This window comes from Sapajus apella, unplaced genomic scaffold (assembly GCF_009761245.1).
Source record: "Sapajus apella isolate SASKATOON/1434 unplaced genomic scaffold, GSC_monkey_1.0 scaffold148, whole genome shotgun sequence".
Taxonomy (NCBI): Eukaryota; Metazoa; Chordata; class Mammalia; order Primates; family Cebidae; genus Sapajus; species Sapajus apella.
Window position 1 is genome coordinate 2,000,814 of NW_022437088.1, and position 22,307 is coordinate 2,023,120.

The following is a 22,307-nucleotide window of genomic DNA, read 5'->3' on the forward strand; positions in this document are numbered from 1 at the left end:
CAAAAAAAAAAAAAAAAAAAGAAAAAGAAAAAAAGAAAAAAGGGCATGGCTGTGGCTCACTGAATGACACGAAAGTTGCTGTGATTCCGTGCTGGTGGAACGTGCCAGAAATCTGCCTTCCAGAACTTACAGGAATTCTACCCTCTAGAGTGCCTGGGAAAGCTGTGTATCGAAGGTGGCTCACAGGAGGCATCCCTTATGAAACAGCCTGAAGCTGCCGACCACAGAGTACTACTGGCTGCTAGGCACTGCTGGAGATGAGTCCTGAAGTCATGTTCTGGGACCCACCAGAACAAGGAAGTAATGGTTCCTCCTGAAATGTTCCTCTAGTATCCTCTATTCACAAACATTATACCAGCTGGCAAAGGAAAAATATTTAAAGGATTCAGAATCTTCACAGAGCTGGCAGAAAGGATTAATTTAGAGCTTCAAGGTTCTTCCTGGTTGTCCAACAGCAGGAAAATTCACTTGTCTGCTCTGCAGGAAGCTCTAGATCTAAAGTACCATTTTATTCACTTGGGCAGAAGTCATAGGGAAATGTTGGTGTTCCCACCTCCAAGGCCTGACCACCACCCAGAAGGCCTGCCTAATGAGTCTTGTTTTCCAACCTCCCCATTCTCTTCCAAGTATTTGGTTTTCTTAGGTGGAATTGTATCACAACGGAAAAGTATGAGCAATAAAAGGGCAGAGGGTACCCAAGATATGAGAAGAAGGGAAGCAGGAGAGGACACGGAGGGGCAGAATTAGTGAGACGTTATGTGGGAAAATTCAGAGACCATGATCCTCCCATATTCCAACAGCCTCCTATGCCTCTCCACAAGCAAAGCCCACTTTCTGCAGACTGCCTCAGAGAGCCAGTCAGGTTTCCATCTTCCCCACAATAGTGCAGCATAGGGGATTGACAGCTATTTACAGGGGACATATATACGTGTGTGTGTGTGTGTTTGTATATATATACTTTTAGACAGTCTGTCATCCAGGCTAGAGTGCAGTGGCACGATCTCAGCTCACTGCAACCTCTGCCTCCCATGTTCAAGCGATTCTCCTGCCTCAGCCTCCTGAGTAGCTGAAACTGTAGAGGCACACCACCATACCTGGCTAATTTTTGTCTTTGTATTATTTATTTATTTGTTGAGACGGAGTCTTGCTCTGTCACCAGGCTGGAGTGTAGTGGCGTTATCTTGGCTTACTACAGCCTCTACCTCCAGGGTTCAAGCAATTCTCCTGCCTCATTCTCCTGGGTAGCTAGAACTACAGGCTTGTGCAACCACACTCAGCTAATTTTTCTATTTGTAGTAGAGATGGGGTTTCACCATGTTGGCCAGGATGGTCTTGATCTCTTGACCTCATGATGTCCGCCTCAGCCTCCCAAAGTAATTGGGATTACAGGTGTGAGCCACTGTGCCTGGCCAGATTTTTGCATTTTTAGCAGAGATGGGGTTTCACCAGGTTGGCTAGGCTGGTTTCAAACTCCTAACCTCAAGTAATCTGCCTTGGCCTCCCAAAATGCTGGGATTATGGGTGTGAGCCACCATGCCCACCTGATAGTGGACTTATATTTCACAAGCATTTTTACTTCTTAACTCTTGCTTAATGCTTACAGATGAGCAGACATGCTCCGTGGGATACCCTGACCTGCAGCCCCACAGCCCGGTCAGCTAGGGCTGGGGACCCAGCTGAGCTTAGGCATGGTGTATAGCACCTGGTTCAGCAACTGTGGTGCCTGGTGCAGCTGCATCTCTACCCAGCAGGGGGTGTGGATAATGATCTGGTGCAGTTAATCTGGCTGCCAGCCATTACAAAGTTTAGACAGAAGATGCATAGGTATTTACCACCTGTCATCCATCACAATGCCTGCAGCCTTTGCCAGCCCTGGGCAGACAGAGGGAATGGAGCTCAGGTTGACTTTATTTTTATTTATTTATTTATTTATAGACAGGGTTTCACCATGGCCAGGATGGTCTCAATCTCTTGACCTCGTGATCCACCCGCCTTGGCCTCCCAAAGTGCTGGGATTACTGGCGTGAGCCACCGTGCCTGGCCTAGGTTGACTTTATTATACTCTAATTTGGGCTTCAGCTCTCCACTCTCTCTCAAAACATCTCACTTTCTACTGGTGTGTGTGTGTGTGTGATGGAGTCTGGCTCTGTCACCCAGGCTGGAGTGCAGTGGTGCAATCTCAGCTCACTGTGACCTCCACCTGTTGGGTTCAAGTGATTCTCCTACCTCGGCCTCCTGCATAGCTGGGATTACAGGCGCCCGTCACTATGCCCAGCTTAATTTTTGTATTTTTAGTAGAGACAGGGTTTCAACATGTTGGCCAGGCTGGTGTCGAACTCCTGGCCTCAGGTGATTCTCCTGCTTCGGCCTCCCAATGTGCTGAGATTACAAGAGTGAGCTACCATGCCCAGCTTTTCTTTTTTTTTTTTTTGAGACAGAGTCTCACTGTGTCACCCAGGCTGGACTGCAGTGGTGTGATCACAGCTATCTGTAACCTTGACCTCTTGGGTTCTGGTGATCCTCCCACCTCAGCCTCTTAAGTAGCTGGGACCACAGGCACATGCAACCACACCCAGCTAATACATACATACATACATATATATACACACACACACACACACACACACACACACAATTATATATATAAAATAAAAATACTATATATATAAATATTATATATATTATATATAAATACTATAGTGTATATATACTATATATATAATAAATATATATATAAATACTATATATATTATAAAAATACTATATATATATAAAATAAAAATACTATATATATAAAAATAAAATACTGGCGGGGCGTGGTGGCTCACGCCTGTAATTCAAGCACTTTGGAGGCCAAGATGGGTGGATCACCTGAGGTCGGGAGTTCAAGACCAGCCTGACCAACATGGTGAAACCCCGTCTTAAAAAAAAAATAATAAATTAAAAAAAAATACTATATATATAAAATACTATATATATAAAAATAAAGTACTATATATGTATTATATATATATATATATATATATATATATATATATAGTATTTTTTTGTAGAGATGGGGTTTCACCACGTTGGTCAGGCTGGTCTCAAACTCCTGGGCTCAAGTGATTCTCCCACCATGGCTTCCCAAAGTGGTAGGATTACAGGCGTAAGCCACTGTGCCTGGCCACTACTGGTTAGTAATAGGAAAAAACAACTCACTTTCTCTGTCTTCAACTCAAGAATCACCTAGGTGAGAACCTCTACCCAGGCCACTTCCAGTCTGTCTCCCTGCTCCCTCTCATATCCCCACTAGAAAAAACTTCCTATTACTCACGTCCTGTAACCCTCCAGTTTTATGGGCTGCACGGGACCAGGTGCCCCTACGTTCCCCCAATAATAGTCTACTGACAAAATTAGCTGGGCATGGTGGTGCGTGCCTGTAATCCCAGCTACTCAGGAGGCTGAGGCAGGAGAATTGCCTGAACCCAGGAGACGGAGGTTGCGGTGAGCCGAGATCGCGCCATTGCACTCCAGCCTGGGTAACAAGAGTGAAACTCCGTCTCAAAAAAAAAAAAAAAAAAATAGTCTACTGACTTCCTCCCCACTCACCCATGGCAGGGCTAATGTCCCCCAAAAGTCAGACCTAGGGATGTCGCTCCCCATGGTTACTGTGCATAAGCTGGGGTGTCCCCCAAAAGTCAGACCTAGGGATGTCGCTCCCCATGGTTACTGTGCATGAGCTGGGGCCACCAGTCTGTTCTAGACTTTAGGTCTCTTCTCGTTTCCTGGAAGCTCTGGCTCTTTCCTCCTCTCAGACCCTCTCTTCTGACTCTGTTTTCCCCATGCTTAGGTTGAACTGCCTTCTCCTTTCTGGCTACCTCAAGATGGGTCTGGGGTAGGCCCATATGGAAGCTCTGTGGGAACATGCTGTACTCTCTCAGGCAGCACACATAGTGCCCTCTGCCTGGAGGCCACCTGCGCCCTGCACCCTCTGTAGAGCCCGGGTGGGGCTTAGAGGAAGGCCTTTCTTAGCTTTGCGCAGTGGCAGTATCGTAGCCAAAGAGGTTTATCTGAGGTGCGATTATTGCTAATCAAAGACTTTTCCCAATACCCTGCCATGACGACTTGAAATATAGTCAGCATTGGCAATTTTTGAAAATTATAAAAAAAAAAGGCGGCCTTTCTTGTGGGAGAGAGGGTTCACAGAATGGCATCTGCTAATGCCTTTAACTGGGGAGGAAGACCTGAGAATCAGACTTCTGTGCGCCTCTATGAGCTCTAAAGGAGAGAGATGAGGATAATCCTGGTTCATCCTGCTTTCTGTGAGGCCAGACCTCTGGGGAGCCTTATGATGCTTTAGCAGAGGAGCTGGAAGGGCAGCAGCAGAGGTAGGAGCTGGAGGGGTTAGGGCAGGCAGTCAGGTCTGTGGTTCTAGCTATCTTATCTGGTGCTCCTGGAGAGCTGCCATCCCCCTACATCCCCCATGGGTGAATTCTCTGGCCAGACCCCAGGACTCCTGCTTATCACAAAGAGGTCAGGCTGAGGGTGAGGTCCTGGGCTTGGCAGTGCTGAGGAAAGCATTAGGGGCCTTTCTTCTATCTTTCCCATCTACCTTTCCTCTAACTCCTTTCTCTGTTGTCTGAGCCGGCTTTTCTCTTGAAATGAAACTCCTTGAGAATATGTGCTTTGAATTAAAATCCAAAAGGGAAAGCTTTAGGACTTTCTGAGGGAATTCCTTTCCCCATCTCCACATGGATGTGTTTAAATCTTGAGCTGATAATCGCCTTACACTAAAGGCTAAAGAAATTAAACAAGCCAAGCCTAAATGCAGCATTGAGTGAATCCTTTAAAGAGACCTCATGGGGATCTTAGCTGTCCCAGGCTGCCCACACGGTGAGTCCCATGACTGGGGGCTGCTGCCATCATTATGGGTCCCAGAGCTGTCCAGGGCCTCAGTCTCCACTTCCAGGAGTCATCCTGCCCTGCTTCATGGTGCTCCCCTCTCCTTCCTTCCTTGACCCTGGAACAGGTGGTCAGCCAGAGTCCCCAGCACACCCGACTGGGTCACTAGCCAGGGTATGATGCAGGTGGGAGAGCCCACCCAGGCATAACTAAGAGCCTCTACCCTCACCCCTGCTGGGTCCATGGAGCTATTTATTCATAGTAGCAGGACCTTTTTTTTGAGACAGAATTTCATTGGCGTCCAGGCTGGAGTGCAATGGCGTGATATCGGCTCACCGAAATCTCCACCTACCGGGTTCAAGCATTTCACCTGCCTCAGCTTCCAGAGTAGCTGGGATTACAGGCATGCTCCACTGTGCCCGGCTATTTTGTATTTTTAGTAGAGATGGGGTTTCTCCATGTTGCTCAGGCTGGTCTCAAACTCCTGACCTCAGGCGATCTGCCCGCCTACGCCTCCCAGTGTTGGGGTAACAGGCATGAGCCACTGCGCGCCTGGCCTAAGGCCCACCTCCTCTACTGACATATCCAGGTAAAAACTGGGAGACGGAACTAAAGTCTGGAGATATAGTGATTTCTAGTAAGAGACTGGATGGGTGGTGTCGGGATGGTCTGAGGTCAGAAGCCACAAGATCCACCTCCACTGTGGCAACCCTGTCTGTACATGTGTTTGGGATGGAGGACGAGCATGTCAGTACTTAAGAGGTTGCCAGAGCCCAAGGAAATGGAGTCTTGGACAACCTTGCCCTTCACACATTCCCTAGACAATCAGAGGGAGGACTGGGCTGCAGTGGGAAAGGACAGCCCATGGAAGAGAGGGGGTACAGGGGCCAGGACTTCTCCCCAGGTCCTTGCCCCTCGGGGTCCCTTATCTCCTTCCCAGGCCTGCTCCACTTAGTGTTTATCTGGGTGCTGCTCACCTCTTGCTGGGTGATATTAGCTGAAATTGCCTGACAAGGCACCAGGGAGCCTGGAGGATAGGAAGAAAGTACTGCCGTTGAGGACTTCCAAGGACTGAGGGCCATGGTGAGTAGCTGGGACCTTATCCCTCTCACCAGTATTATGTAAATCACGTCGTCCTATGCTGCTTAAAATCCTTCTCTCTCCACTGATGAAGCATAAAGTCCAAGCTCTTAGCAGTGGCTTCAACCTACATCTTGTCAGTTGTAGTCTTCCATCCTACCTCAGATGTTCTTTTAGCAGTCTACCTTTACACTTGGTTCCCTCTGCGTGGTATATTCTTGTCTCTAAACTTTCCCTTATAAGATCCAGCTCATCAGCCTCTTTCCTGTGCTCCCAATGTCACCCTTAACAAAGGATACCTTCTGTTGGTATGGCAAGCCCTCAGCACATGGCAGCTGAATGAAAGGCTGACCCAGAGACCAGGTTTACTCACCCTGTCCCACACTACATGTGACTCAAGATGATAAGGACAGGGGCCTCAGGAGATCCTGCGAACTGCAGTGAGCAGGTGGGGCTGGAGGACCCTTGGCCGATAGGAGAGTTCCCTGTGCCCCGCTGGGAGCTGGGGATGAATTCTTGCATGAGGCAGGAGACACAGAGGCAGAAAGGAAGCCTAAGCTGTGACAGTACCTCCTTTATAGAGAACTCTTGAGCCTCAGTCTCCTCTGGGGAGGGAGACCAGCATTTTGTACTTATTGAGGATTCAGGGAGAGGAAAGTCCTTGTGCTTTAGCATTGGAAACGATAGAGGGAACAAAACTGGGGGTTCAGTTGAGGTCACTGTAGCCCTCTGCCAGACCCCCACTGCCCTTCTCCCTTGGGACTTTCAGATACCCACATCACAGAGTCAGGCTTCAAGTTGAGATTGTCCTGACAAAACTTCTACAACCTCCTAGCAGTTTAGGGTGAAAGGCAGCCCAGTGACAACTAGCCTGGCACTACCAGGTCCTTTTCTCTTTAAGCAACACAGGAATTATGTGCCAGGGTCCAAGGGCCCAGAATGTTGCCCAAGATGATCTTGCTTTTTTTGTGGGCATGCTATTATTTCTGCAGGGCTCAGAGGAAGTCAAATTCTTCACTTTCTGCTGAAGCCACAGTCTCTCCAGAATTTTAACACAAGCAGGAAGACAAAGACTCTCTCAACCATCCAAGGGGTATATAAAGACATCATTAAAGTGGCAAGGCACAGTGGCTCACACCTGTAATCCCAGCACTTTGGGAGGCCGAGGCGGGTGGATCATGAGGTTGAGAGATGGCGACCATCCTGGCCAACATGGTGAAACCCAGTCTCTACTAAAAACTCAAAAATTAGCTAGGTGTGCTGGCATGCGCCTGTAGTACCAGCTAACTGGGAGGCTGAGGGAGGAGAATTGCTTGAACCTGGGAGGCAGAGGTTGCAGTGAGCCAAGATCATGCCATTATACTCCAGCCTGGCAACAAAGCAAGACTCCGTCTCAAAAAAGACATCATTAAAGTAGCCACAGCATTTTGAGGCGCTCCAAATAAAGAGAGGACTGGGTGGATTTGAGCAAACAATTTGTTACAATGAACCAGAAATACAAGATTCCACTGAAACTGCAACAGTTGACAATTGGTTGAACTTAAACTTTCAGGGGAAATGAGGGTAAAATAAAGCTAATGAGTGGAAAAGTCCGAGACTGGTTTGGGATAAACATGAGGATAATTACATTTTAGCATGGATATTTTCTGACCTCTGCCAGCACTTCATCCACCATCATTCTCCATTCTGACACACCTGCCAAATTAAATGGCTTCTTCCTCTATATTGTAGGTATAAACTAACCCTATAGTACCCTTCTGGACATGATACAAAGCCAAGAGAAAGTGTGTAAATCTCATACAAGGGTAGAAATCTAGTATGATTCAACCCAGCATGCTGGTTATATGTGGTGTCAATGTACATGGTAGCAACTTTGATCAAATCAGAGCTGCTACCACATGTAAGCAACCTCTTATGCTGCCCTGAAGTGATGTCATATGTTCTCAATTTACTAAATTGTCAATGTGGAAGAATGCACTTTTGGGCTCCAGACTTTCTTAACATTTTAAAGAGGCTATTGAAGAGGATGTAACAGAACCCTACCTCAGAAATCTAAGCATCAGGGAGGAACACTTTTTTTTCTGGGACCTTTCTGTGGGGGCAACAGAGATCAACAAAAGTAATATTAGCATGTCAGAGCATTAAGTGAGGGAAGGCAGAGGTAGGAAAAGGGTGTTCTAGCCACAAGGCTAATGCATTTGTGTTCAAAGAGAAGTTCTGGGTAAAGGAGGGGAAAATACCCCACCCTTAAAAAAAAAAAAAACCAAACAAATCAAAGGACAAAAGGGCTTCATACAATACAGTATCAAAAAGTAAAAGGAACACACTAAATGCACAAGCTGGTGACAAGTAAGTCCACAGCCTATTGTGATAGGTCCATCCAGCATCAATCAGATTTCTTATCTGTTATTTCAAGGTTATTTACAGACGTGTCGACTAACAAGAGTCTCTCACGGGAGGGTGGGCAGGCTTCAATCATTGGTTTCGGGATCTGTCTGTGCCATGTAGGCATCCAACTCAGCATCCAGGTGTCCTTTTGTTTTCGACATGTATGCATCCAATTGGTTGTCCAGCTGCTCCTTGGTCAATACAGGGCGAGCAAGGGCACCTCTCCCTCGTCCACGGCCTCGGCCTCGGCCTCCAAAGCCCCCTCTTCCCCGACCTATCATACCCCGACCTGGCCCAAAGGAGAAAAAAAAAGAGACAGTTACAAGTAAGTTTAATAGATGTTACAGTAAATGCCCCTTAGAGTAGTGGGGCCTAGCTGAGAAAAGCTGAAGGGCAGGGCAAAGAGGAGAAATCTGGAAAAACAGGAAACACACTGGGTAGAAAGCAACACATGGAAAGCACACATAATGGATCCCTTGTCACATGATCATCTCTAATGAACAATTTTTATTCTATCAAAAAAGGAAAATAATTCACTGACAACTATAGTTAAAAAAAGACAAAACAACCCTTAACTGAACTTAAGATAAAACTACCTAACATTTGAGATTCACTAAGTTCATAATTAAAATACACGATAACCCTGTTTAGTAAGACAGGGAGGTGGTAACAAAGGTACAGGTAATCAGGGGTGTAAAGGTAAGATGGTTTCCAAATTAAGTTTATTGGAAACCCTTCTGGAAAGTTATCTCATCTTTCCTTAAACTTATCAAGTCTAATAAGCTAGTTGACCTCATGTGTCAGGAGACTGAGTAGTTTTTCTCACACAGGAACAATGTAGGAGACTTGAAAAAATATTCTGCAGTAGTGGGATCACGCCTGTGAATAGCCACTGCACTCCAGCCTGGGCAACATAGCGAGAACCCGTCTCAAAAAAAAAAAAAAAAAAAAAGAAAGAGAAAAGAAAAAGAGAAAAAAAAAAAAAAGAAAAAATATTTTGAGTTGTCCCAGCTATTTCTACCTCTAATTCTATTTACCTTATGACAACTGACAATTGTGGTTATCTGAGAAGCAGTTTGAATTCAGTTAGCAAACATGCTATTTTATCCTGAAACCCAAACTAGCTTGTACTTCATTCAATAAGCCAAGTAGCATATAATAGGAGAGAAGAAAACAAGCCCTTGGTTATCGACTTTTCTTTCCTAACGGTTATTATTCCTTGGCAATTTCAAGGTCCTAAGTTATGGAAGATCTCCAACACCATTTAAGAGAACCAAAGCAAATATACACAGGAACAACAGGAGTGTTTTTTTTCCTTGACAGGTGTTGTTGGGAGTTTTCCACTGAACTCTAAACCAGAAGGCTCCCATGAGATTTAGTATTAGCAGCAACACCATTAAACTCTATCCTAATCTGGGTCACAGGTCACGAGACAAACATCAATAAATTTCAAAGGCAAGATTAACAAGAGCCAGTGTGTTAACTGATAATAATTCCATCTTGCTCTCTACCTTGAGCAAAAAAAGTCATCTCTGGTTCTCCACAGGCACAAATTTGACACTGAATTTATTTGGTTTCAGAGCCAATGTCCAGCTCCAAGTCTCACCACCCTCTTAACTCTGCTTCATCTTTGTATCTCTCTCTCTTCTATATTCTCAAGTGACTCAAACCAGGATTTGGAGCTACAGAGTAGTGTGTGGTGGTGGGGCAGGGACAGAGGAAGGTAAAATCCTAAAGTGACCATTTTAGGGGGTATTTTTAACTGTACAATTTAAATTTGCAAGAACCCGGAAGACGACAGCATATAATCTGGCTCTGTAATATGCACTTGATTGATTCCTGGAAAAATCATGAGACTTTTGCACTACCAGCATGGGAATTCGAAAAATAAGCCAGTTTCAAATAACAAAACAAGACAAACAAAGAAGCCTGCCTATGACTTGAAGCTGTGCAGAAAGGTGGCTCTGAGTTTTTAAGGGAGGAAAATAAGGGGGAGCTACTCTCTGAAGTTGGTAGCTGACTAACCTCTACCACCGATTCCGCCACGACCCATAGCTCCACGCCCTAGGCCCCCTCTCCCAGGACCTCCACGACCTCGAACACCACCTCTTCTTAAGCCCATTCGGGGAGCTACGGCTCGTCCACCTCGGAGCAGGTTTTGACCTTGGAGAGGAGGCATACAATGTATAGGCAGGTAAATCCAAGAGACACAAAGTAGATTCTAACCAAAGGAAGGAGGTGAGGGTTAAATGAGGGTAATTCAGTTAGTTTTTAGGTTGGTTGGGGTAAGCTGCATACTGAGTGTGAACAGATTAAGCTGCTCTTTATCCAATCAATTCAACACGTCTGACCACAAATCCATTTTCGGAATAAGTTGGGAATTAATTCAATTAAGAAGTACATACATTCAATAAATATCTGTTGAACAATCAGATGCCTAGCATTGTGGTAAATTTAAAAATAAATGCTATGGTTCCTGATCTCAACACATTCTTCTAGGGAATAAGAACTATATAGGGAACAGAAGAAGAGTGCCCCAAATAAATGTATATAAGTAAGTGCTATGGGTCAACTTGTCCTCTTTCTCCAGCTGTATCAGTGTTTTACTAGCACCAGGAACAAAGAGTGAACATAGGCCAAAAGACCTAAGTTTCTTACATTTGACTTACTTCTAGAACTTGAATATGGTTTGATTCAAGCAGCAGCAGGGTGTTTTAAAATGGAATGGAGATGACATGAATTACCTGTTGTTACTCAGGTCATAGCCTCTCACCATTGCACATTATCAGAAAAGGAATGGTATCGATAAAAGACATGCAGCACTATTAAAAATATGTGACTTCAAAAGTTATTATAGTAATACAAATTCAGGCTTAAAGATGTTAAACGAATGTGTCCATAAGCAGCCCAAGAGAAAAGGGAAGGGAGTAGGGCCTGACAGTTATCAGGGTACACAGCACTGACCTCGGAGCGACATCCCGCCCCTAAGCAGGGTTCTGGTGGCACGTCCCCCACGTAGTCCTCCTCTGGGCAAGCCTCTCTGGATTATGGGTAGGCCTCGTCCTCCGATTGCTCCCCTGGCCAGGGCCCCTATGGGTCGGCCTAACCGTGCCTGGATGTTACTCTTACCCAGGCGCTGCTTTAAGCTCTTCTGGAAGAAAAGGTGTTAGGGGATTGAGATCAAAAAAGCAATCCAACAGGATTTGGCAACTCAAAGTGCAGAGAAAAAGCAGCAAGTGAGATGCTGGTGCGAAGGGAGATAAACCTGCTGTGGGTGTCATAAGGACCCCAAACCAGAAGCAAGCCTTTGCCTCAGAACATGTTATACAAGAAGCAGAATTTTGATCCAGAGTAGAAACTTCAAGAAGCTCTAGTGTGGTCTCATGAAATGGGCATCTCCACAAATTACCTCACTAGTTTGGCTACAGAAGTCATACACTGCCAGTTGAAAGTTTTAGTAAGAACATTTCTATAGTTCAATCTGGATTGTACTGCTTTTGAACTACAGGTTGACAATTATATGACTTGATTCATACCTGCCCACGAACTAGCACTGTCTTCAAAGGCTTACTCAAACACCAAAGGAAGAGTTCATCACACTCTAGGCAAAACTTAAATTACAAGTTCACTTGAGTTCTTGTGACTTAAGAACAAGATTGATTTCTCAAAGAGGCTGGTGTGCTCCATTTTTCCTCTGAGAATCTATCTCCAGACGGTCCACTTTTTACCTTAAGATGTAAATAAACAAAAGAAAGTCAAATCTCCTTTTGTTTCTTAAAAATCCTTAATTCCATGCCAGGCCTTGCAAACAGCTCCTTTAAAATAGTATGATGACCTTAAATTCAAAATAAACATGTAAATCAAATGTATCTCCACAGAGCGTCAGCCAAACTTGTCAGAATTATTCAGATGAGCTGTAATGACAAAACTCAGGGCCATGTATGAGGACAGGGACACACTTCAGAGACAGAGTAGTTTAAAGAATTTGTTCTCAAAAGAATATCATTAAGACTACATCTCAGAGAATTAAATTCCTTCAAAGGAAAAAGGGACAGCAATAGCCCCGAACAAAACCAAGGTCTTAGCAAACCTGATTATCCATAAAAGCCACCAGTCAATGTAAAAGAAAATAAATTCTTTTTTTTTTTTTTGAGACGGAGTTTCACTCTTGTTACCCAGGCTGGAGTGCAATGGCGCGATCTCGGCTCACCGCAACCTCCGCATCCTGGGTTCAGGCAATTCTGCCTCAACCTCCTGAGTAGCTGGGATTACAGGCACGCGCCACCATGCCCAGCTAATGTTTTGTATTTTTAGTAGAGACGGGGTTTCACCATGTTGACCAGGATGGTCTCAAACTCCCAACCTCAAGTGATGTGCCTGTCTTGGTCTCCCAAAGTGCTGGGATTACAGGCATGGGCCACCGCGCCCGGCCTATGTGTGTGTTTTCTAATCATACCTCTCAAAAGGATGTTGTGAAGCATTATTAACTTTCTAGCACCAGATCATAAATTGCTTCTAATCAGTAGGGAAGGCACCAAACATTATGCATCTAGCATAAGTAGGTGTAACCAACCATAAACACCTGTCCTGTCACTACCCTAATTAACACACAATTATGAGGCTAGGACTGCATTCCAGAAGTCCCTTGCATTCAGTTATCCTGCATATATTTATTCTCCCAAGCTTTGTGCTATAAAAGGAGATCTGTACACTGCTGGGAAGTTCTTTGCCCATTCCAATCCTTCACTGCCACCAATACTGGCCTTTAATATTCACAGGAAACCTAAGGATGTCAACTACAGGCCGGATGCAGTGGCTCACGCCTGTAATCCCATCACTTTGGGAGGCCGAGGTGGGAGGAAGAGCTGAGGTAAGGTAGTTCGAGACCAGCCTGACCAAAATGGAGAAACCCTGTCTCTTAAAAAGTTAACTATGTGATTGTTTTCACTCTAGAGTTGTGCTGTATAAGGCAGCCTCTAGCTACATCTGACTATTTAAATTAAATGAGACAGTCTTGCTGTGTCATCCAGGATGGAGTGCAGTGACTCTGTATTGGCTCACTGCACCCTCACTCCCAGGTTCAAGCAACTCTCCTGCCTTAGCCTCCCGAGTAGCTGGGATTACAGGTGCTACCACCATGTCCAGCTTATTTGGTAGAGACAGGTTTCCACCATGTTGCCCAGGTGGTCTGGAATTCCTGACCTCAGGTGATCCACCTGCCTTGGCCTCCCAAAGGCAGGTGGGAGGGGATTACAGGTATGAGCCACCACACCCAGCCCAAATTAAAAGTAAATTTTCTTTATTTTTGAGATGGAGTCTTACTCTGTTGCCCAAGCTGGAGTGCAGTGGTGCAATCTCTGCTCACCGCGACGTCCACTTCCTAGGTTCAAGAGATTCTCCTACTTTAGCCTTCTGAGTAGCTGGGATTACAGGTGCGTGCAACCATGCTAATTTTTTTTTTTTTTTTTTGTATTTTTAGTAGTTTACTATGTTGGCCAGGCTGGTCTCAAATGCTCGACCTCAAGTAACCCACCTGCCTCCACCTCCCAAAGTGCTGAGATTACAGGCCTGGCCTAAAATTAAAAAAAAATTAAGCTCCTTAATTGCACTAGTCATATTTAAAGTTTTCAACAGCCACATGTGGCTAGAGGCTACTGTACTGGATAGCAGATCCAGAATATTTCCACTGTTGTAGAACGTTCTGGCCGGGCACGGTAACTCATACCTGTAATCCCAGCACTTTGGGAGGCCAAGGCAGGCAGATAAAACTTGAGGTCAGGAGCTCAAGACCAGCCTAGCCAACATGGCAAACCCTGTCTCTACTAAAATACAAAAATTAGCTGGGCATGTTGATGGGTGCCTGTAATCCCAGCTACTTGGGAGGCCGAGGCAGGAGAATTGCCTGAACTTGGGAGGTGGAGGCTTCGGTGAGCTGAGATTGCACCAGTGCACTATGGCCTGGGTAAGAGAGTAAGACTCCATCTCAAAAAAAAACAAAAATAAAAAAAAAAAGGCCAGGCGCGGTGGCTCACGCTTGTAATCCCAGCACTTTGGGAGGCCGAGGCGGGTGGATCACGAGGTCAAGAGATCGAGACCATCCTGGTCAACATGGTGAAACCCCGTCTCTACTAAAACTACAAAACATTAGCTGGGCATGGTGGTGCGTGCCTGTAATCCCAGCTACTCAGGAGGCTGAGGCAGGAGAATTGCTTGAACCCAGGAGGCGGAGGTTGCGGTGAGCCGAGATCACGCCATTGCACTCCAGCCTAGCTAACAAGAGCGAAACTCCGTCTCAAAAAAGTTCTATTGAACAGTATTACTCTGGATAGAGGCTACTTCCTGCAGAGCCTATACTTAAAGGTTCTTGTTGAAAGGTCCTTGGAATGATCTGTCAAAGACTCATCTTCAGCAATTTCCAATTACTCTTGGAAAATGGTGGTGCTGTTTGCTGCTTTCCTGAGTCAGGGAGGAATCCAATCATTCCAAGGCTTAAGGTAGCTGAAGCAGAAAGCCTTGTTTATTTTTGGTCAGTGAGCCCAACGGTTCAGGGTGGGGGTGTAAGGGTGTTATATTTAACTGCTGAACTTATGCACAGCCATGCAATTGCTACCAAAGCCCTTACAGTTGCATGGCACCGCCCTCCAGACGCCCAGCCACAGCTTGGACATATCCTTCCATAGCCACTGTCCGGACTTGCATACAAATTCTATGGATAATAAAGAGTAGGTTTTATTTCAGGTCTGAATAGAATTATCTCCCACTGTAAATCTGAAAAAGAACCCCCAACTCAAATTACTCAGTACTCTTGCTCCACTTTACTGGTAGAACTTTAGGTGCTGTGGAAATGAGGGACATTCTACTCTGTATATTTTACCATTAAACACCTTTGACTAAGGTCATGCAAACTCCCAGCACTAGGGAAAAAGAATAAAATTATTTCTCTGATGGGTAAATAATTTATCAGAGTAAAGGATGCTGTGAGATTATCTAAAGCTGAAATAAAGTTTCTGTGTGCTTTTTTTTGAGACAGTCTTGCTTTGTTGCCCAGGCTGGAGTGCAGTGGTGTGATCTCAGCTCACTGCAATCTCTGCCTCTCGGGATCAAACAATTCTTGTACCTCAGCCGCCCTAGTAGCTGGGACTAGAGACGTGTGCCACCACGCCCAGCCAATTTTTGTATTTTTAGTGGAGATGGGTTTCACCATGTTGGCCAGAATGGTCTCAAACTCCTCAGCTCAAGTGATCTACCTGCTTTGGCCTCCCAAGATGTTGGGATTACAGGTGTGAGCCACAGCACCTGGACTTGAAATAAAGTTTCTTTGTGGAATAAGCCATTAATCAATGTTAAGGGTTAAGGATCAGAAAACAAATGATTAATACTCATTGGTAACAGAACCAGGCCACAGAGATGGCAAATTCCCTAAAAGAGAAAGACAGCAAAAAAAGTTACTTATTGGTACCTGCTAAAATTGGAATTCTCTGAACTTCTCTTTCTTCCAGAGAAGTTTCAGCTTTTGCCCTGAGCCACCTTGTAATCATCCATCACGTCCTGACAGCCTCAGTGGACTCCCTGATCGAGATCACCAGCTGCTTCTGGAGCATTATGACCCATTCTCTCACCTGCTTAAGTTTTAATGCTGCCTGGACAGAGGGTCTATTCTCCATCTGCTGGGCCAGTCTTCTGTTTCTGGCACTGGCTAGCTGCTGTTGTTGCTGCATCGAAGCCCGAATATTCACTGGCGTCGGCTGTTTGTTCTTCAGCATATTAGTAAAGCTTCAAGGTCGAACAAAATGGATGTTTAAATAAAAGCTTTATTACAAACATTTATTGGCATTTTCATGGCTTGCTAGACCAGGAGCTTCAGATCCCACGAACTTTTAAGTAAAGTGGTACACTTAGATCAAGGCTGATGTGGGTTAAAGACTCCTCTGTTTCCACAAACTTGCAAGAATCAGAAACTTAGAAATGCAGCTAAGTGCAGCACATTCAACCAAAAGTGATAACAAGGGCTCAGGTAACGGCTTTTAGAGAGGTTGAAGGTATGAAAAACACGCAATAAGCAGATATAATGACAAGAGACAGAAGATGGAGTTTCAAAGACAAACGAAGAAACCCTAAACCTTAGGGGAATCAAAGGTGCATTAGGTGCATTCCAAGGCCAAATATGAGGACAGACTGGAGCACCTTCAAAGCTCACAGCAATTAACATACTCTCATAAATTACAGGAGTGTATCACATTTTAAAGTATTTATCATGCAGTAACATGCAAACAAAAATAATTAGTTTATCGTAGCTGAAGAGTAAGGAGAGAAGTACATATGCTTCAGAAGAGGCAAAAATAGACATTAAGTAAATCTCAATGGTCTAAAGTCGACTTAATGAAATCACTGGTCAAAGGCACTCTTAATGAATAAAGTTGTCAGAGATAGAAACAGCCTTTAAATAGCTTTACTTTCATTAGTCTCAAATCATCACTTTTTCTGACTCAAGTAGTTACTTCTGAAAGGTAACCTAGTTCATTTATGAGCCTGTGAAGACACTCCTTATTATTTCTGTCAAGGCAGTGTAATGAAATGGAAGAGAAGAACACTTAACTGTAAAAGAATCCAAAACAAAAACAAACTAAAAGCAGAATGGAAAAGAAAGTGAAATGGAGCAAAGCAAGTGCCTCTTACAAGGCCCAAGAATGACATTCAAGGGCCTTTGGACATATTCATGGCTTGCTACCTGCCTCTTACAGGCCAGACACAACACTGCTGGCCTTGGACTGGGCAGCAAGCTGACTGTAGCCAGGGTATCATGCTACCGTGCTGCACGACCCCTGTATCAATGTAAAAAAATGTGAAAAGGGAGGGTGTTAGGAGTCTTTTAAAATACATCCCACCAAATAAATATTTCAGACAGCTTAACATAAAAGTGTACTGATAAGGGGTTTTGAAACAACCGCCCAATTTGTTTTGTGTACCACATAAGACGAAACTAAGAACAGAGGTCTGTAGCCTTCTGTTGGTATTTAGCTTACAACTGGCTTTGTGCATTGGACCCCAGGGCCAAGTTAAGTAATGTTTTCTTAGGAAGGAGCTGAAGTTGCTGTTGGCTGCCTCACCGCTCATTTAGAGACATCTTGGTGGTGCTTTTTAGCACAACTTTCGGCGCTGACTGTGCAGCCATCTTCAAATCCCGAGAATCTACAAAGGGCAATAGGTAAAATGAGCAAATCACTATAGTGAGCACATTATTTCTGTAAGTGGCAAGGCCCAAGCCAACAATAAATGAAAAGGCCTTATCAGTGATGGCTTAAAGCACATGAGGACACATTTCAAGTGCTTAAATTTCTTTTTTCTCTTTTGAGACAGGGTCTCCCTCTATTACCCAGGCTGAAGTGCAGTGGCAGGATCTTGGCTCACTAACCTCCTGGGCTCAAGCAATCCTCCCACCTCAGCCTCCTGAGTACCTAGGACCACAGATGTGCACCACCACCTCTGGTTAATTTTAAAATTTTTTGGAGAGATGGGGGTCTTGCTATGTTGCCCAGGCTTGTCTCAAACTCCTGGCCTCAAGCTATCCTCCCACCCTTGGCCTCCCAAAGTGATGGGATCACCAGTGTGGGCTGCTTGCTGGGCACAGCAAAAGCGCTTAAGTTTCTATGACGATTACCTCAGGTTATTAAAACTTTAAGGTGGCGGGGTGTAGTGGTTCACCACCAGTAATCCTAACATTTTGGGAGGGCAAGGCCACAGGATGGCTTGAGGCCAGGAGTTGGAGATCAGCCTGGGTAACGAAGTAAGACCCAGGCTCTATTAAGAAAATAAATAGGCCGGGCATGGTGGCTCATGCCTGTAATCCAAGCACTTTGGAGGCCAAGGCGGGCGGATCACCTAAGCTCAGGAGTTCAAGACCAGCCTGACCAACATGGTGAAAACCCATCTTTAAAATAAATAAATAAATAAATAATTAGCAGTGCGTGGTTGCCAGCACCTGTGGTCCTAGCTATTGGGGGAGGATCACTAGAGCCCAGGAGTTGGAGGCTGCAATAAGCCGTGATCACGCCACTGCACTCCAGCCCAGGTGAGACCCCATCTCTTTAAAACATACTAACAAGCAAAAAACCCAAAACAAACTTCAAGGCCCAGAAAATACCTGTGAAATTCTCAAAAATGGCAGAACCCAATCTAGCAATGCTTTTTTTTTTTTTTGAGACAGAGTCTTGCTCTGTCACGCAGGCTGGAGTGCAGTGGCCTGATCTGGGTTCACTGCAACCTTTGTCTCCCAGTTCAAGTGATTCTCCTGCCTCACCTTCTGAATAGCTGAATCTACAGGTAGGTGCTACCATGCCTGACAAATTTTTAGTAGAGATGGGGTTTCTCCAGGTTGGCCAGGGTGGTCTCAAACTCCTGACCTCACCTGATCCACACGCCTCAGACTCCCAAAGTGCTGGGGATTACTGGCCTGAGCCACCGCGCCTGGCCAAGTTTGGCTTTTAATTTAGAGCAGTCATTTTCAACCTTGACTACATGACTTACCCAAGGAGGTTTTAAAAAATAGGGCCAGGGCCGGGGCCGGGGCCGGGCGCGGTGGCTCAAGCCTGTAATCCCAGCACTTTGGGAGGCCGAGGCGGGTGGATCACGAGGTCAAGAGATCGAGACCATCCTGGTCAACATGGTGAAACCCCGTCTCTACTAAAAAAAACTACAAAAAATTAGCTGGGCATGGTGGCACGTGCCTGTAATCCCAGCTACTCAGGAGGCTGAGGCAGGAGAATTGCCTGAACTCAGGAGGCGGAGGTTGCGGTGAGCCGAGATCGCGCCATTGCACTCCAGCCTGGGTAACAAGAGCGAAACTCCGTCTCAAAAAAAAAAAAAAAAAAAAAAAAAAAAAAATAGGGCCAGGCACTCCGGGAGCGGCGGCTCACCTGAGGTCAGGAGTCCGAGACCAGCCTGGCCAACATGATGAAACCGTCTCTACTAAAAATACAAAAAATGCCGGGCGTGGTGGCTCACGCCTGTAATCCAAGCACCTAGACGCCAAGGCGGGCAGATCACCTGAGGTCGGGAGTTCAAGACCAGCCTGACCAACGTGGTGAAACCCCGTCCTAAACAAAACAAAACAAAAAACAAAAAAATTAGCCGGGCTAGCGGCACTGCCTGTGTAATCCCAGCTATTTGGGAGGCTGGGGCAGGAGAATCGCTTGAACCCGAGAGGCAGAGGTTGCAGTGAGCTGACAGCACGCCATTGCATTCCAGCCTGGGCGACAAGAGTGAAATTCCGTATCAAAAACAAACAAAAATAAGGCTGGGCGAGGTGGCTCACGCCTGTAATCTCAGCACTTTGGGAGGCCAAGGAGAGAGGACTGCTTCAGCCCAGGAGCTCGAGACTAGCCTGGGCAACATGATGAAACCTCGTTTCTATTAAAACATAAATTAAAAAAATACGAATATCTGGGCCTAGATTAAACCACAATCTCTGGTAGTGAGGTTTGGAAAAGAACAATTGTTGGGGTGGGGGAAAGCTACCTAGGTGCTTCCAATGTGCAGCTCAAGTAGAGAAACACAGATCTAGAGTAATACAGGCATGCCTAGTTTCAAAATTGGCTTTCAACTCCAGAATCAAGTAGGGAAGGAACTGAGGATCTGGGGGAGTGAGTAGGAAAGGTTTTCTAAATTCACCTGGTAATTAGCTCGCAGAGAGCCCTCCACAAAATTTAACCCTAATGATGCCATTAATTTCCAACATTTCTCAGTCTTACAGTTCTCATTTAATCTTCTTACCATCCTCAAAGCCCTGTCAAGACTTCCACTTTTGCTCAACCCGCCAAATAAGCTCCCTTTATCCCTATCAAACCCCAACCTCCATCAATCCCGCCACCAGGTTCTAGTTCAGCCCCTCCCCCGACCCCTCGCAGGGGCTCCGCCTCCTCCCCGGGGCCTCCACGCTCCACGACCTGAGCTGTTTCCACAAGCCACCACCCGCTTTCCGCATCTGCCGGCCCCTTCCACTCCCCAAGACTCCCTGCTCCTTCTCACTACAGAAACTCACCGAAGGAAACAGACGCCAGGGTTCCTCCCGGGGCTGCCACCACGGCTCCGGCAGGCGGGCCGGGGACCGGCCGAACCTGAATTGACGGTGGAGGGACTCGGGTTAGCTAGATGGGCGGTTGATTAGATGCGTAAGCGGTAGTATGCGAACTTAGTTTGTTGTTGCTGGTTGGCTGTCTAGTCGGCAAATCCGTCTGCTCACCCGGCCTGCCCTTTCCTGACTTTCGTCTGCAGCGGCCGCCAGCTCCGTCTCAGTGTCCAAAACAAAATGGCCGCCACGTCCCGTGCGTGTAGGACCGGCTAAAATGGCGTCTACGCAATTACGTCAGGCGTCAGATCTGCGCACGACTAGAGGGCGGGAAAGATTTGAGCTACGCCTGCGCAGAAATCAGAGGCGGAGCCTTAGGGCAAAGGCGGGGCTTCAGCAAATGTTACTTCAGCGTTGCAAGCGCGGCTGCGTCCCCCGTAGGGGCGTGGCCGGGGGTCCCGTAGTGGGGCCGTGCAGGGTCTTCACGTTACCCTAGTGGTTGCACGGCAACTTCCTGGGGTAGTTCTTAGAGGGGATTTCAGTCCCGAGTTCCCTCGCCCCTCCGTTCCCCAGCCAAGGTACACAGTCTAAAAAAATTTACACGGGCCGGGCGCGGTGTCTCACGCCTGTAATCCCAGCACTTTGGGAGGCTGAGGCGGGCGGATCACGAGGTCAAGAGATCGAGACCATCCTGGCCATTGCGAAACCCCATCTCTATTAAAAAAAAAAAAAAAAATCTTTACATGGACTTGCCTCGTCTTCTACCGGACCACTGGGCCTGGGAAATTTGCACTGGTTTTCCCCTCATGTCCACTCACCCAGTCTGAGAGTTGTGAAGTGCCGTAAATGCTCAGACCAAGGCCCAGGAGGTCAGTATTGGGAGCACACTCCTCGCCGATCCTTCGCCGGCTCCACCACCGCCGGTCCATGTTTTCCTCCTCACTTCCTCCTCTCCCCACCTAGGCCTAAATACTATTTAATCCGTCTTGTGAGGGCACCTTTGCATCCCCGATTTCTCTTCCATATCCTCCCTCCACACCTGCCATCCAACACGGGATTTATCTTTTCTCTCTGATTTTTTTTTTCTGTTGTTTTGCGACCGGCTCTGGCTCTTTTCAGGCTGCAGTCAGTGGCACAATCACGGATCACTGCAGCCTTGATCTCCTGGGCCCAGATGATCCTCCCACTTCAGCCTCCCGAGTCCTGGGATTGCAGGCGTAAGCTATGTGCCCTGCTCAATAAGGGATTTTTCTTTCTTTCTTCTTTTTTTTTCTTTTTGCAGATGGAGTCTCCGTCACCCAGACTGGAGTGCAATGGCGCGATCTCTGCTTACTGCAAACTCTGCCTCCCGAGTTCAAGTAATTCTCCTGCCTCAGCCTCATGAGTGGCTGGAATTACAGGCACGTGCCAATACGCCCTGCTAATTTTTGTATCGTAGAGATGGGTTTTCGCCATGTTGGCCAGGCTGGTCTCAAACTCCTGACCTCAAATTATCTGCCCTCCTCTGTCTCCTAAAGTGCTGGGATTACAGTCATGAGCCAACGCGCCCAGCCTCAATAAACGATTTTTTAATGGCTTCGTACACAATACAGTGTGCAAACGTTTGATTAATGAGAGAATGCAACCCTTCCTCCGCCCCATAGGCACGTTAAGACCCTTTCATTTTTCCTTCCTGGCACTTGTGCGCTCACACGTGTGTGTGTGTGTGTGAGTGTGTAAGTAATGGCTCAGCATCCTTACCCACGTGAAGATAAGAAAAGTGGTTATTTTGCTTAGTCCTGGATCCTGCGTTCCTACACAATGTTTACACATAGTACCACTTAAGTAAATGTTCGTTGGTTGAAAGGAGATTCTTTCGGCTGGGCGCGGTGGCTCACGCCTGTAATCCCAG

General features: G+C 46.2%; 1 protein-coding gene, 1 long non-coding RNA gene and 1 other non-coding gene across 6 annotated transcripts; 2 read left to right on the forward strand and 1 right to left on the reverse strand.

Moving 5' to 3' along the window:
- The first annotated feature begins 3,530 nt into the window (after nt 1-3,530).
- LOC116541075 lies at nt 3,531-9,441 on the forward strand. Its single transcript, XR_004264710.1, has 3 exons — nt 3,531-3,566; nt 5,507-5,511; nt 9,323-9,441. It is a non-coding gene; the product is annotated as an uncharacterized LOC116541075 (long non-coding RNA).
- LOC116541181 lies at nt 4,013-4,153 on the forward strand. The gene has a single exon (XR_004264741.1). It is a non-coding gene; the product is annotated as a U4 spliceosomal RNA (small nuclear RNA).
- CHTOP (chromatin target of PRMT1) lies at nt 7,423-20,921 on the reverse strand. 4 transcript variants are annotated; one of them, XM_032264934.1, is made up of 6 exons: nt 20,390-20,921; nt 17,460-17,541; nt 15,972-16,125; nt 11,317-11,500; nt 10,378-10,515; nt 7,423-8,641 (listed from the first exon to the last, which is right to left on the reverse strand). In XM_032264934.1, exons 2-6 carry the CDS (start codon nt 17,522-17,524, stop codon nt 8,436-8,438), a joined length of 747 nt encoding a protein of 248 aa, XP_032120825.1. In that variant the 5' UTR covers nt 17,525-17,541; nt 20,390-20,921; the 3' UTR covers nt 7,423-8,435. The 4 variants fall into 4 exon arrangements, with proteins under 4 accessions (XP_032120825.1, XP_032120823.1, XP_032120827.1 ...); XM_032264932.1 differs by having other exon boundaries at nt 11,317-11,503; XM_032264936.1 differs by lacking the exon at nt 10,378-10,515.
- Between the last annotated feature and the right edge of the window lie 1,386 nt (nt 20,922-22,307).